This window comes from Callospermophilus lateralis, chromosome 18 (genome assembly GCF_048772815.1).
Source record: "Callospermophilus lateralis isolate mCalLat2 chromosome 18, mCalLat2.hap1, whole genome shotgun sequence".
NCBI classification, from domain to species: domain Eukaryota; kingdom Metazoa; phylum Chordata; class Mammalia; order Rodentia; family Sciuridae; genus Callospermophilus; species Callospermophilus lateralis.
In genome coordinates, this window is record NC_135322.1 from 60,022,379 (window position 1) to 60,038,343 (window position 15,965).

Here is a 15,965-nt window from a genome sequence, read left to right on the forward strand (position 1 = left end):
CAGCGGCTGGGACGTTAATTGTGCTAATGGCCACAGATGACATTAACATGGGTGTAGTAAAGGCAGACCAAGTGTGTGACATACATGTTACTCCTCCTGTGGGGTTAGCCTCAGGTGCCTACTCAACATGGAACCACAGGCAGCCATTCCAACCTACTGAAGAGTAGGGTGTAAGTTTCAGAGAGAGAAGTCCGTACCTACCTCTCTATTATGGTATGCCAGTACTGAGCATAGTGACTAATACTGAGGAAGTGTTCAAAAATCATATTAAGTCAAATTAAATTGATGCCTGAAGTGAAACTTCCTTGCCACCCAATTTTGCCACAGACCATGTCTCAGAATTCAACAGTCACTGGGCACCTATTAAAAGTCCACCTCACGGGGCACAGTGGCGCATGCCTATAATCCCAGTGGCTGGGGAGGCTGAGGCAGGAGGATCGTAAGTTCAAAGCCAGCCTCAGCAAAAGCAAGGCACTAATAAAATACAAAATAGGGCCGGGGATGTGGCTCAGTGGTCAAGTGCCCCTGAGTTCAGTTCCCGGTACCCCCCACCAAAAGTCCATCTCATCTCCCAGGCTCCATCCCAGACTCGTCCTCAGGCACTCTGCGGTCTGTGTTTCTCATAGCTGCCAGGCCATCTAACATACATGGAATCTGAGACCGCGGTCTCCACCATTTGGGAGGATCTCATGGGCATCAGTACCACGGGCTGTAGTAAGTAAAAGGCCCTTTCAGAGTAGCCGAAACAGCACACAGAGGAGGTGGGGAGCTTCCTCTTCTCCACCAGGCTTGGGCCCATGGGGTGGAGAACCCAAGAGACCAGGGATGAGGGAGGTCTCACCAGGCCAGGCTCTGCCTTGTTCTCCTGGTCACGGATACCCTGCCCATTGTCAGATCACGGACCAGGTCAGCATCAGTGAGACCCAAGGATGGAGAATAAATGGCTAGTGGCTCCACCCACTTTGGGAGAGTGGCAGAGGACGAGAAGCCACCTTCTGCTCTCCCTCACACCGTACTCTGGCAGCTGGTCAGCAAACTGCCCTCCCTCAGCCTTCTCCCTACTCTTGGGGCAGCTGTGTTTTGCGCAGGCCAGGGGCTGCCAAGAGCCAGGGTGCTGGGGATCCTGCCCAGCTCCTGCGCCTGCACCCGCAGAGCCTCGGAAACTCCCCTGGCCACCCTTCCTGCAACAGGGAGCTCCGACTGCTGGCAGCTGTCACGGGGAACATCAAACATGGGTGTTTATGCCAAGCCTCATTTACACAAGCCCACTTCTCCCCAAGAGATGAATGTTTAAAACAAACAGCTCTTACATATGTTAGCAGGCACAGTCACATCAGCATGAGGGATCCCCAAGCGGAAATATGAGTCAGTCTGGGACAAGTCAGCTAAATAAATCCTGTTTGGGTGAAATCTCTCTCTCTGGACAAAGATGAACCTCAAAGCGATCGCTTCGATTCCCCAACGAGACTCCCTGAACAGCACACTCTGCAGCACAGCACGCTCGCTGCAGCACAGCCCGCTGCTGCAAACCCTCCAACTCCAGTCACACCACTGCCCTGACAGGCATCTGCCTTGCCGTCCCCTCTAGCAGTGCCACCTGCATCTTGGCATCCCTGTTACCACTCTGGTTCCACCCAGGGCATCTGATGGCCCTGCTCTGATGGGCACAGACTGGCCATGACACACAGAATCTCCTGCCGTCCCAAGGCCTAGGGCTTTGACAGCCAAGGAGAAAACGGCCAGCAGGTAGACAAGGTGTCTGAGGGGTGAGGGTGTGGGCATAACGGCTTCCCAGAAAAACGCAGGCCACTAAGGACTCGGTCAAGGAGCAATCTGACTAGTAAGGAAATGTCAGGTTTGGGAGACTGAATTCCCCGGCCATTGCCTTCTTTTTCTTTAATTTTGCCTTTGACGGAGCAGAAGGGAGCAATTCCTAACCTAACCTAGTGTTGCTCCGATATGGAGAAAGAAGGTGTCAGCCAGCTCAACCAGCACAGGGCCTCAGGGCAGCGTGTGGGGCCTGCTGTGGTCTGCACGCTGTGGCCCCCACTCACATGCTGAAACCTAACCCCAGTACAACAGCATCCAGAAGGGGGCCTTAAGAGGTGAGCGCCATCTCCACCAGCGCCCCAATCTCAGACTTCCCAGGCTCTAGAACTTTGGAACAGATTTCTGTTGTTTATAAATTTTCCTGAATGGCTAGGACCTAGCATAGAAATGAGACTAATCACCTACCTAATAACACTGAGAGGAAGAAGTTCCAGGTGACACACTGGCTTGGTGAACTCCACATTCAAATGGGTCTAAGAAAGAAGAGCAGCCCCAGCCCAGGCCCCTCCCGGGCTACACTGCCAGGCCCTGGTGAGGCTGCAAGCATGGCCTCTGCCTGGGGCCAGACCTCTGGGGACACAAGACCTGGGTCCTGGGGTGTGGGGACTCTGCACTGCCTGCAGGGACAGGGATGTAGATGTTGCCCTGCAGCACAGTCAGGAATTAACAGTTCATTCCAAGCCTCAGCAGAGCCACAGCCAGGCCTGGCCTCTCCAGCGTAAAGCTGTCTGTCGCCAGGTGGGCAGGCAGCCACCTCTGTGGGGCCCCAGTGAGGGGAGGGAGAAGCACAGTGGCCAAGAGTCAAGGATGGGCTCTTGGTGTTTCCCTGGGCTGCAGTGAAACCCAAGCAAAACCCTCCACCCAGGCGGGCGCCGAACCCAAGAGAAAGTAAAGCACCCACCGAGCCCGTTCTCCACCAGCACCGAGTGGGTCCCGTCGCAGTCCACAGCATCCTGCTCTCCAACCGGGTCATCCAAATCCACATCAGGCTGAAGGGACCCGTTTCCAAAGTGCCTCTCGTCCTTCTCGGAGCCGCCGTCCCCGTCCCCGTTCTCCAGGCCGTTCTGAGCCTTCTTCAGGGGCATGATTTGCAAGCCACTAGGGGTAGTCCGGTAGGACACGGTCTTGGCGGCCCTGTCGCCCCCCGGCCCGGGGGACTTGCCTGCGCACCCTTTCTTGGGCTTGGCCAGCGGAGGGTTGATGCGCTTCCGCTTGTGCGAGGCTGCCTTGCTCTTGCCGGGCTCCGCGGGCCGCGGGGCCAGCTTGTCGCCAGGGCCGCGGCTGTCGCGTAGGAGCTTGCCGGCGCCCGGCTGCTTCCCGGCCTTGGCACGCTTGTCCCGGGGCACGGGCAGCCCGTTGAACTCGTCGATGAACTCCTCGCAGTGCAGCAGGTGGTGCTCGGGCTCCCAGGTGTCCTCGGCGCTGCCATAGCCTTTCCATCGGATGAGGTACTCCCACTTGCCCTTCTTGTTCTTCCTCTTGTCCACGATCCTTTCCACCTGGCACAGAGAGTGGAGAAAGAGAGAAGAGGGTCAGTGGCCGGACCAGGCCGCCCTGGCAGGGGTTACAGGCCTCTGGTGTGAGCAGGAAGGCAGGCTGACCTCAGGAGGTCACCGGGAAATCCCAGACACCCAGGTCACTCCCCGGTGTGGCTCAGGAAGCCGCCAGGCTGGGGCATCTGCACCAGCCCTTGGTGGCACCCGCCCTTGGTGGCACCCGCCCTGTAGAATCGCTTGAGAGATTTTTGTTCTTTTCGGCACAGCAAGTGGACTCGGGCTTTTAAAGACCAATTTGGAGTGGGTGTGTCATCCTTACTTACACTAATAACGTTTATTAAGCAATCATACAGACAGTTTATGCTAATTTACTTATAATTATATTGACCATCAGTGGCATTTACTGGACACTCTGAGGTGGACACTGTCCCAGGGCTTGGAGTCCACTCTCCCTTCTCATTTCCCCAGGGAAGCAACCCAATGAGGTGATCCTCTGTGTTGCACTGAGGGCCCACAGGAATCATGCGACTGAACCAAGTTTCAAAGCTGGCAGGGGCAGAGCAAGGTCCAGTCACTAGGCTAGACCAACTCTTTCACAGCAAGAGGCCTCTGCACTGACCAACAGGGATTTGGGTTGACAATACCAGCTGTCCCCATACGGCCCCCCCATCTGGCTGCAACGTGGGGCACAGCCAGGAGGCAGAGATGGGTGACATCTGCTGAGAGCCTACAGTGTGCCTGGTAACCCCAGGGCACGCGCTATTGTTCCTACTGGACAAATGAGGAGACTGAGGCAACGCGCCTGGGATGCACAGCCGCCTTCGAGGCACAGTGGTGATGTGGTGGAGGGGGTTCTAAGCCACACGGGACAATCTGCATGTCTTTAAAGAACCTCTTCTGCCGTCCCGCGGACGAACACGCCAAGGGAAATGCCCGTCTAATGCCACAGCTGGTGCAGCCTGCATAGGGTATCTGAGAGCTCATTCACTATTCTTTCAACCTGCTACAGATTTGAATCTTTTTAAATTAAAAAAAAATATATATGGAAAATTACCTATGTTCTAATCCCAAAATGCTAAATTTATATGAGAAAGCAAATAATCATATTCAATAGTGTATTTCAATGTCCATATAATATACCTTTAAAGAATGGAATTTTGATGCAATTAAGTAACAAGTAAGGAAAAGGCCCTTGAAACTCAGGAAAAGAAAATATCACAGAGGGGGCGGTTCAGCAATGTTGTGGTTGGCGGAGGCGAGTAGTAGGTGCACAGGGGTCATGATGTGACTGTCTGCTTGCACGTTGGGATTGCCATGAAGTGGCCTTGCCTCACCAGTGGTTTCTGTACAGCACAGGCCATGCAGAATGATTAAAAAGCTTTTACTGTTTTGCACTTAATAAATATGGAAACAGCGAGGCTGAGCTTCCTCTCCACAGCACTGCCTCTCACGACTGTAATTGTTTCCTTAATTGATTTATCTCCACTTAAATTGGCCTATACTATAAAAGTTTCTCTCCTTGTAAAATGCTCTGTTAGCATCTGTTTTAGATTCATTGCACAATTTTTAGATGTAACACATGAACTCTGTAACAGTTTTTAAAAGTAAAATCATGCCCAATTCATTCAACTTCCAACCTGTGGGTCAAGGAATGGAGTCGGTTGAGTATTTCTTTGTAATAATGCTTCAGAAAGCTCAGAGTGTTTCTGGAAGAATTTGCAGTGTTGCTTATTTTGAGAACACTGTAAGGGGGAGACCCTCTGCGGCTTGACAGAGGAGGAAAGTGAATCATGAGCCTGGCCTGCCTGTGACGGCAGCATTTCCAAGGACTCTGCAGTGTCGAGAGCAAGCACAGGTATTTCCTGGGAGCTAAAGAGTGTCCTGGCATGGAGATCTCCAGCTCCTGAAAGCATGTGCACAGCTCCTGAGGTGGAAGACTTCCTTTTCCAGATGAAGCAGAGGACCAGGTCAGACACACAGCCACCCAAATGGGTAGAGTGGTGGGTGGGTGAGGGGTGGGGGGGTGAATGATGGATGGGCGGGTAGATGGGCGGGTAGATGGATAGATGGATGGATGGATGAAGAGATGGGTGGACAGTGGGATGAAAAGGTGGCTAGGTAGATGATGGATGGATGGATGGATAATGGACTCAAGAGTGGGTAGATGGGTGGGTTCATGAATGAATGGGTAGATGAATGGATGGTAGTCACTTACCAAAGTGAGCTTAGTGTATTGAAGAACACAGGCTCTGGAGCAAGACTATCTGGTTAAATTCCCTGTTAAGCCTTATCATGTGTTCTTGAGCAAGTCTCAAACCTTTTTGGGCCTCAGATGACTCATACCAGGAGGAGGAAGTAACACGCCTACTTCATAGGGTGGTTGTGGAGAAGAGACAGATACGCGCTTTCACATTCCACAGTAAAGGTCACTTAATCTTGAACAGCCTCTGTGACCACAACCTTGGTGTCCTCTAAAGACAGAAAGCTTCCCCGCCCTGCAAACATGACTTCTTCCGACAATCAACTCCTCCTGGGGAGGAGAGAGTCCACCCACTTGGACATGCCCTTTGAGTGTAGAAGATGGCTATGCACAGCCGGGGTCAGCAAGGGTCTGAAGGGCTTTCTGTGGCTACACTTAGGGGGAACTTCTTTTGTTCCCTACAAATTACGGGAAATTTCACTTTATCCAGTGTCTGTCCACACAGCACTCTGTGTGGTGCAAGAAACCACTCCACCCAGTGTCCCTCATACACACTCCACTCAGTGTCCAGACACCACTCCATCCAAAAAACCAACCTCCAACCAACCAAAGTCATTTTCAGTTTTGGAAAACCAATCTCTTTTTCTGAAAAACCAAAAAGCCCACAAGAAACTCCAAATACAGCTGGCCCCAAACATTCCACCATACTTGTGTGTGTGTGTGCGCGCGCGTGTGTGCAGTACTGGGGACTGAACCCAGGGCCTCACACATGATAGGCAAATGCGCTACACTGAGCTCCATTCCGAGCCCTCCTCATGGTCTTTGATCCCTGGCCTCTGGGGACCCAATCTCCTTTATGTCCCTGTGTTAGTTTTCTGACCTCTTTGCCTCTCGCCAGGAGTGTCTCCTGTAGAACCTGCATTGTAATTTGCCCTGTTGGTAACAAAGGCCTGAGCCACAAGGACTGGACCCTGCCCGGGAGGTCCTTTCCTCCTGTGAAGCTCCCCAGAGCCTCTCCTGTCTCCTAACTCTGTGTGGCCCCGGGTCCTGGCAGCTCTCAACTGACAGAGAACAGGGAAATTCTGATAAAATCATCACCAGTGCCACGGCGACGGTGAGGGGCCGTCTCCTTAGGAATAGTAACAATGACAATCACATTGTATGGTATATGCCCAAGGCCCAGGAACCACGTTAACTACTTTCATGGTGTCAGCTTTCATCTTTGTGCCCAGGCTTTAGCTGGGCATTGTAACCATTTGAAAAGTGAGGAAACGGGGGCTCAGAGAAAGTAGGTAACTTTCCCTCAGTTACACAGCTAGTAGTTGGTTAAAAAAGATCTGAACCCAAGTTGGTCTGACTCCAGCACTCCAGTTCCTACACACCCAGCCACACCTCCCCTGTGGGAAGCCATCAAAACCAGGTAGGGCCCGGCAACACACAGGCCTTGAAGAAGGAAATGCCTTACACAGCTCAGGAAGCTGAGGCAGGAGGGTCGCAAGTTCAAAGCCAACCTCAGCAACTTCACGAGGCCCTAAGTAACTTAGTGAGACCCTGTCTCAAAATAAAACATAAAAAGGGCTGGGGATGTGGCTCAGGTGTTAGGTACCCCTGGGTTCAATCCCTTTTACCAAGAAAAAAAAAAAATCAACAAGCCTTTAATGGCTTCAATACCCAAGATGCAAGGCGCTGCTGAGGGCAGCGAGGAGCCGCACAGACCAGCAGGGCTCGGGCAGCCCAGTGGGGTGCACAGCCCTCGAGAGACTGGACACAGAGCAAGATGTAGTGTTGGGCACAGAAAGAGCTCTGGTGGGAAAGAGAAGAGGGTTAGAAGGAACAGTGGCAGAGAGGACATGGCGTCCTCAGAGGGGACGGTCAGAAAGGCTCCTCTGAGAGCAGTTCAAACTGAGACCAAGTCGGACGCTTAGAGATGGAGAGAACCTGACCCCTGAGATTGGCAGACTGTGGGTGTGAACATCTTCCTTTATTTTTGTTGACCTTGCTTTGCTCTCAGAGGTCACTCGCCTCCTCCTCAGCCTTCCATTTTCTTTTTTTACAGAGGATGCACTGAGGCACCCCAAGGTTAAAGACCTTGGCCAGGCTTCCACCTCCGATGAGCATCACAGAGTTAAGAGGGGAACCGCACTTTGGCTCCAAAGCCCACACTGTGGCCACACTCCACACATGGCCACCGGCCCCACCTGACTGAGGCCCAGGGCGGATCTGCAGCTTCTGAGTCTTCCCCTCAACTCCTGCCAAGTTCGCCAGATACCCGTGACACCTTACCCATCCTGGGATTAGCCTTCCGAGCCTGACCCCCCAGAGGTCCCCAGCATGCCAGTGGGCGTCCCTCCCTCGTCACCAGTCATCTTCCCTATCCCAGCTCCCCAGGACCGGACCCAGGGCAGTGCATGACGTTCCCCTAGCTCTAGCACCCAGATTTCCCAGACTCGGAGGGAGCCTCGCCCACAGCTGGGCTTGGCTTGGAGTTCCTGGTACACATCTTGGTCTCTGAGAGCAAAGCAATGTCAACAAAAATAAAGGAAGATGTCCACGCCCACAGTCTGCCAGAGGCACCCCAGAGTGGCCATCATCCCTGGACAAAAGCAGCTCATGTCCAGACCTCAATGGCCACATCCACGGGAATCTTGCCTTCTGGATCCTTTCAACATCCTGGGACAACTTCCTCGGGGTGCAAGCACACAGGCACCCAGGATCGTAGCTCAGGATCTGAGGTCCTCGAGAAGGACAGAGACAGGGATAGCTCCAGAAGCAGTTGGCACGGGCCGCGGAAGGTCACCCCGGACAAGCTGGTTTAGGTGATCTGGTCTCAGAGGAGCCAGAGGGAGCCTCTCCTCAGCCCAGCCAAGACGCACAGGGAACTGGCTCCGGACCTGGAAGCCTGGCTCAGAACCAGGTGAACCAACCTGGCCTCCAGGCGAGGACTGACCAGAGGCCTCTGGGGCAACCAGGTGAGGGAGGCGACCAAGAGGGATGCTCACTCAGAGACCTCCGCTGGGAAACCCCACGCCTAGACAGGCCTTGCTCTGATCGGGAACACACTGAGCTACGGAACCTTCCAACACACACCAACACGATCCGAGCAAAAGCCTCCGAGGACAGTCTCCCCAACAGAAGCACCTGCACACCTGTGCGGAGCACTGAGGTGTGCCCTGACCACAGACAACGTGACCTCTGACCTCATGACCTCGGTATTTAAAAGAGAGCAGCAATAGAATGAAACCAACAGTTGAGAAGGAAACAGAAATCAAAGAAGATTCATTTACATAAGAAAGGAGGTAACAAGAAAACCCAGGGGAAAAACCGCAAAAGCAAAGGAGTCCAGTTCCCAGTGGAACCCAGAGAGGACAGAATCAAGGCAGAAAACCAAGTTAGGGTGGGACAGCAGCTCAAAAAGCCCTTCAAAAGAGCAGGAGAAAAGCACTTCAGTCGAGCAGAAAGCATTAGAGAACGAGCAGAAGCGACAGAGACCCAACCAGTGTGAGTCCCGCAGAGGGAAAAATAAAAGTGGGACGGGATCGCTGATGAAGGCGTGACGGAAACACCCGCGTCCAGGAGTCTGCTGGTCAGGAAGAGAGCCCAGCGGGGGAGGCAGAGGCTGGGGACAGGCACACTTTAGTTCTAGCCTTAGAGACATCTCCATTTCCCACCATCACCTGCAAATCCTCCTCCAACCAAAACGCTAAGAACAAAAATCGGGGGAATTTCAGGGAACATGAAATGCTGGGATACATTAATGAAGAAATAAATACTGTGTCCTCAAGAATTCTACCAGCCTCGAGTGTCCTTCAGACAAGAACGGGGAGGCTCATCATGCCACAGGCGGCAGAAGTACAAACTATCCTCTGAAAAAGATGACACAAACGTACACTTCAAAAACTGATTATAACCTAAACTTTTGAACTTAAAACTCAAGAAGGTGGCATAAGGATGTGCACCAGGTTGCATGCTAGTAATGTCACCAACTGACACAGAGAGTTAAGTCCAAGTGATTCTGTAATCATGATAAAATCAAAAGCAAATATAAAGTGATCCTTAAAGAATTATATATATTTATATAAAAAAAGAAAGAAAGCAAAAGCAGTGGTTTAAGATACCGCACTCAGAGAACAAGTAGACAGTGGTCCCCATGAAGCAGAGTGAAACCTGACTGTGAGCTGTGCATGTCTTCTTAGAGGAGCATGTCTGTGTATTGTGCATATTGTGAAACAGTTGTTTGCCTTCAAGAAAGGAAAATAGGTGGAAAAATAACATAAGTAATCATGTGCTGCATAAAAATGCTGAACAGACACTGGGAAAACACAGGCATTCCAACAGGTGAACTGTAGTGAGGCACACCGACCCCTGATGCGCACAACTTGAAAGGCGCACAGCTTGAAATGCGCACAGCCCTCCCGCAGCACATTGAATCAAGGGCCAAACCCCACAGGCCACATGCCCTGCAGAGCCCATCCCTGGGACCTGAGTCAGAGCAGCAGTGATGGGCAGGCTCCAGCAAGTGCCTGCAGGAGCCCCAGACAACTCTCTGGGGAAGCAGAAATGTTCTCTGATTTGACCAGAGTGGGGAGAGGTGTCAAATGTCACCTCTCCTGCCCATCAAAGCTGACAGCAGCTCAATTCACAATAGCTAGGGTATGGAACCAACCTAGGTGCCCTTCAACAGATGAATGAATAAAGAAATCGTGTTATGTATCCACAATGGAATATACTCAGCCATAAGAAGAATGAATTTATGATTTTTACCAGCAAATGGATGGATCTGGAGACTACCATGCTAAGTAAAGTAAGCCAGTCCTAAAAAGCCAAAGGCTGAATGTTTTCTCTGATCAGGGTGAGTGAGGAGAAGAACAGAAGTTTAGTAGATTGGGCAAAGCGAATGAAAGGAGGGTGGGTTTAGGAAAAGGAAAGACAGTGGAATGAACCTGACATAACTTCCCGTGTACACATATGAATACACCACAGTGACTCTCACCATCCATTGTGCACAGCCATAAGAATGAGGTCCTCATTAGAATAAGATACATTCCATGCTTGTATAATTGTATCAAACTGGATTGTACTGTCATATATAACTCAAAAGAATCAATAAATTTAAAAAAAAGAGAAAAAGTCACCTTTATACTTCAAGTGCATAAGTTTTTTGTAGGTAAATTGGCCCCAATAAAGTTGTTTGGAAAACACACATGAAACCACAGAAATGAAGAGAGAAAATAAGCATTCCAAATCAAATGAGAGGATGGAAGTAAGATCCTTTATTGCAAGAGACATTCTAAAAATGAAACAGTATTAAAGCATAAAAGCCAAAGAGAACTAAATCATGAAAGCAGAAATAAGACCAAGTATGCTATTTACTAAAAATCAAAAGCTGCACCTGAATACTTACGGTGGTTTTCTTCTTAATTGCCCCAAACTGGAAATAACAGACATCCTTCACTGAGTGAACAGATAAATAGGTGTCCGTCCTGCGATTGTGCTACCAACTTGCACAGCAACATAAACGAATCTTACATTCACTTTGCAAAAGGAAAGAAGATAGACCCAAAAGCCCTCGCACATCTGAGGATCGTTTGCGTGGTACGCTGGAAATGGAAAATCGAGAGGGATGGAGGGCAGGTCAGTGAGTACCAGGGCCAGGCAGGAGCGGGTGAGGACAAACCAGCTGCGTGATGACATCCACTGCGGGGCTGTGGTGGTGGACACACAGTCTGCGCATTTGTTAAAACCCACAGTGCCACACACCACACATCACACGCAAATGCCCTTTCCTGTAGGCATTAAAAAATCAGCCTGGATGTTAGGGTCCCCCTAGGGATGAGGGAGGGAATGTGGCCTGTGACAACTGAATCTCACTGTGTCCAAAACCTAGGATGCAATCTGTGAGTCAGGCATCTGGGATATGTATACATATTCACCCTGTGCAGCTGAACCTATAGAAGCCATTTTTTAATATTTATTTTTCAGTTGTAGTTGGACACGATATCTTTATTTTATTCATTTTTACGTGGTGCTGAGGATCGAACCCAGGGCCTCACACGTGCTAGGCAAGCACTCTACCGCTAAGCCACAATCCCAGCCCCCTAGGATGCAATCTGAATGAGGGATGGGGAGCGGAGCAACCCAAGCAGCAGCAGGAAACAGCACTTTTCCTGATAAAATAAAGGCACAGACAAAAGGAACTGCTCTCAAACACCCGACTCCTGGAACATGTGCTTCTCATAGCAGCACAAAAAATAAAGACAGGACCTTACATATGCTGGATTTGAGCAGATAAGTGAATGAATTGTAGGTAACGGGGGCCAGGATCTCTCTCAAGGAAGAGTAAGTTCCAAGTAAGCTGAAGGGGAGACAAGAAGGAACCTAGACACCAACCAAGCCAGAGACATTAGGGTGCACGCGTGCTGCTTCCACCTGCAGCACACTCTATCTAAGCCCAGAAACAGAGGTCCATGCACAGTGGGTTAGCATGCACTCCCCACACCTCCTGCACCTGCCCAGGAGAGGGCCCAGGAGCAATGCTCGCATTCAGCACCCAGACCTGGGTTTCTAAGTTCATTCCCCCAAAAAGGAACCAGGAATCTCTAGAGGAACACCAGATTCTAGGTGTGGACAGGACATGTACAAGGCAAGCCCAGAGGCCTTAACAGTGCCAGAAAGTAAGAAGATCAAGAAAGCAAAGAAAGAATAAAAGAAAGAAAGAAAGAAAGAAAGAGAGAGAGAGAGAGAGAGAGAGAGAGAGAGAGAGAGAGAGAGAGAGAAAGAAAGAAAGAAAGAAAGAAAGAAAGAAAGAAAGAAAGAAAGAAAGCCATGATGGTGGAGGAACAGCAAAGGGGCCAACTGAGAGAGTTCCCAGTGGCCAAAGCTGGAACAATATCAATAACAAAAAAAAGACAAGTGCTGCATTAAGACCCCAAAATAAAATGAATATACACACATCTGTCTGACAGACAAAATAAATGGATTCATAAATCGGGAGTCAGCAAATGATGGCCCGTGGCCCAATGCCTGTTTTTGAAAATGAAGCTTTACTGGAACACAGGCAAGTGCCTTCCTCCATGTAACAAGTGTGACTGTCCTCACGCCCAACAGTACGACTGGATTGTTGTGACAGTCTACAGAGCTCGCAGAGTAAAAACTATTCACTGTCCCATTATAGAAAAAGTTTGCTGACCTGGTTAATGAGCAAATAGCAGAAAAAGACAATATTCCTTTCAAAATAATCCCAAACAATAAGTGTAAAAAAAATAATAATAACAGGGGAAACAGAAAAATCACCATTAGAAGACTACAGTAAGAACTGCAAGGAAAGGTCCATAGATGGATGCTAAAACTAGTGGGTGAGACTCGAGAGAGGAGCAGGACACATGAGGGCCTCAGAACATCTCCTCTGGCATATTTAATCACCGTGGTGTTTTCACCAGAAATGGACACAACGATACCACACCCATTAGGAGGGAGAGCTTAATTCCCCTCTCATATGTGACTATTGTAAGAAAAGGAAAAAAAATAAAAATAAAAAGAAAGCAACTACACAGCAGAAAAAAAAACAGAAAAATTGTAAAACATACAAAGAAACAAGAAAATTTCTCATTCATAGAGAAAATTAATAGAAACTGTCCCTGGGAGAGCAAAGATATTGAACTCACTGGACAAGAGCGTCAAATAAACTGACTTCAAAATGTTCAAAAAGCCAGAAGAATCCAAAACACAGAATTAAAAGGAACCAGCAGGGAAATGTCTCAACAAACAGAAAAATTAAAGCAACAGGAAACATTAAAAGAGAAACCAGATATAAATTCTGAGCTGGAAAGCACAATACCTTAATTGGAAGAATACAAGAAGGTTTAAAAAAAAAAGATTTGAACAAGCAAAGGAAAGAATCAGCATACTTAAAGCTTCTTCAGTTAAAATCATCCAGTATGAGAAGCAAAAAGGAAAAAATATGAGGAAAAATGAACAGACCTAAAAGACCAATAGGGCATCACCAAGTAACCAACACACATACAACGAGAGTCCAGAAGAAGAGGAGAAAGAGAAAGGAACAGAAAGACTCTTTAAGAACACAATCGCCAAAAACTTTCAAATTTGATGAAAAACACAACTATATACCCAAAAAGCCCAACAAATTTCAAGTAGGATAATCTGAAGCACAGCTACATGGAGGTACAATATAACTAATTGTAAGAAGACCGAATCCTAAAAGCAGTAAGAGACAACTCATTATGTACAAGGGATCCTCAATAAGATCGACAGCTATTTTCTCATCAGAACTCACCGAGGCCAGAAGTGAATGGAATGGCATATTTAAAGTGATGATGAACAACTGTCAATCAAAGTCTATATCTGGAAAAATTATCTTTTTTAAAAAAAGAATCAGTTATTACATACTAGTAAACAAAAACTGAAGGAATGGGCTACTGGTCGACTTGTTCTATAAGAAATGCTAAAGGGAGTCATCGAGGCTAAAATGGAAAGATACTTCATTAGACAATAACTAAACCATATAAAGATATAAAGAACTTTGACAAAACACAAACATAAAATCCAGTAAATACAAAAGCCATATTATTATGATTTTGGTTTATAACTTATCTTTGGGTTTCCTATATGATTTAAAACACAAAGCACTAGTTCTAAATCTATGTGAATGGGCATGAAATACATAAAGACTCAACATGCGATAACAGTGATATGAATGGAGAGAGTTGCCGAGTTTTTATACACTGTTAAGCTCAGCTGGTAGCAATGCGAACCAAATCATTACAAACCTAGAATGCTAATGTCAAACCCCATGACAGCACTAAGAAAATGTATTAAAATACACAGAAAAGGACTGAGAAGGGCATCAAAACAGAACAACAACAAAAAAAGATTCTTGGGGCAAAGCAATAAAAACTAGGTCAATTTCAGGTAAATCCTACTGAATGAGACATAGGATTTGTTTGTATTTTATATGAACAAAACAAATCACAAATGAAATGAACATGTCTTCTAACAGCACATCCCCTTCAAAGGAACAGAGATCACTTACCATGTCCTGGACATCAAACTTACTAAATTAAAAATACTAAAAGTCATTCAAAATAGGTTCTCAGACCAAAGCAGAATCAAACAACATAGCAAAGGTAAAAAATGTCTGTCAATCCACTACAAATATTTGGAAATTAGACCACACACTCCTCAATAACCCAGGGATCAAAGTAGTCTCAAGGGAAATTTTTAGATATCTTGGAATAAATTAAAATAAAAACACAAAATATCAAAATGTGTGGGTATACAGTATTCAGAGGCAAATTTATACCACTGTATGATTATATAAGAAAAAAAGAAAGTTCTAAAATAAATCATCTAAGTTTCCATATTAACAAATTTTAAAAGAAGAGCAAATTAATTCCAAAGCAAGCAGAACACAAAAAATTTTTATAATTTCTTTATGAAGAGAAATAAGTAAAATTGAAAACAGTAAAACAATGAAACAAAAAAACTAGTTCTTTGAAAATAATAATAAAATTGACAAACCTCTAGCTAGACTTCAAAAGATAACCAGTAAAAACACAAACAACAAAGGATGGAAATAAAAGAATGGACAGAAATACAGGCTCTACACATAAAAATGATAAAAAGAGAACACTGTTAGCGACAGAGATAAATCTAACTGCTGAGATGAAATGGACCAATGATGTGAAAGACATAAACTCTCTGAACTCATTCTAGAAGACACCAGTGCCCTAAATAGCCCTATATTTAATTTCTGTATCAGATTCATGGCTATATACCTTGCAATAAAGCAGATTATAGGCCCATATGACTTCACTGCTCAATTCTACTAAATATTCGAGGAAGAAACAATACCAATTATATACAGTGTCTTCCAGAAAACAGAAGAGAAAATAATGCCTCTCAATTCATTTTACTAAGCCAGTATTACCCTGATGCCAAAGTAGACAAAGACATTAAAAAAAATACTACAGACTGCTGTGACAATTCAAAAATCCTCAACAAAATAACAGCCAGTCAATTCTGAAAACATACAGAAGGTACTGTAACACAACTAAGGAATTTATTCTGAGAGTAGGACTGTCAAAATTTGAAAATCGGTGTAAATCACCACATTAACAGATTAAAAAGGAAATCCATATGATCACCTCAAAAGATTCACACAAAAAGTATCTGAATGTAATCTGACAAACATTTTTCATAAACTAAAACTCTCAGCAAACTAGGACTAGGGGAGACTCCTTTAATGGGTAAAGAACCTCTATCTACATAAGAACCTACAGCAACAACACACTCAACAGTGGAAGACTTTCCTTCCAAGACTGGGGAAAGGTAAGGGTGCCCTTCTGACCCCTCCAGTTCAACACCATCCTGACAGTCCTACCCAGAGCAATAAGCAAGGAAAATAAACTAAGGGTATGGAAATT

At 47.1% G+C, this 15,965-nt stretch overlaps 1 protein-coding gene across 1 annotated transcript in view; it reads right to left on the minus strand.

The window, feature by feature from the left end:
- Cdyl2 (chromodomain Y like 2) overlaps nt 1–15,965 on the minus strand; it is a 160,325-nt gene that overhangs the window by 44,011 nt on the left and 100,349 nt on the right. Inside the window, exon 2 of the mRNA XM_076838661.2 lies at nt 2,732–3,329. Coding sequence (XP_076694776.1) covers nt 2,732–3,329 — 598 coding nt within the window. The remainder of the gene's footprint in view (nt 1–2,731; nt 3,330–15,965) is intronic.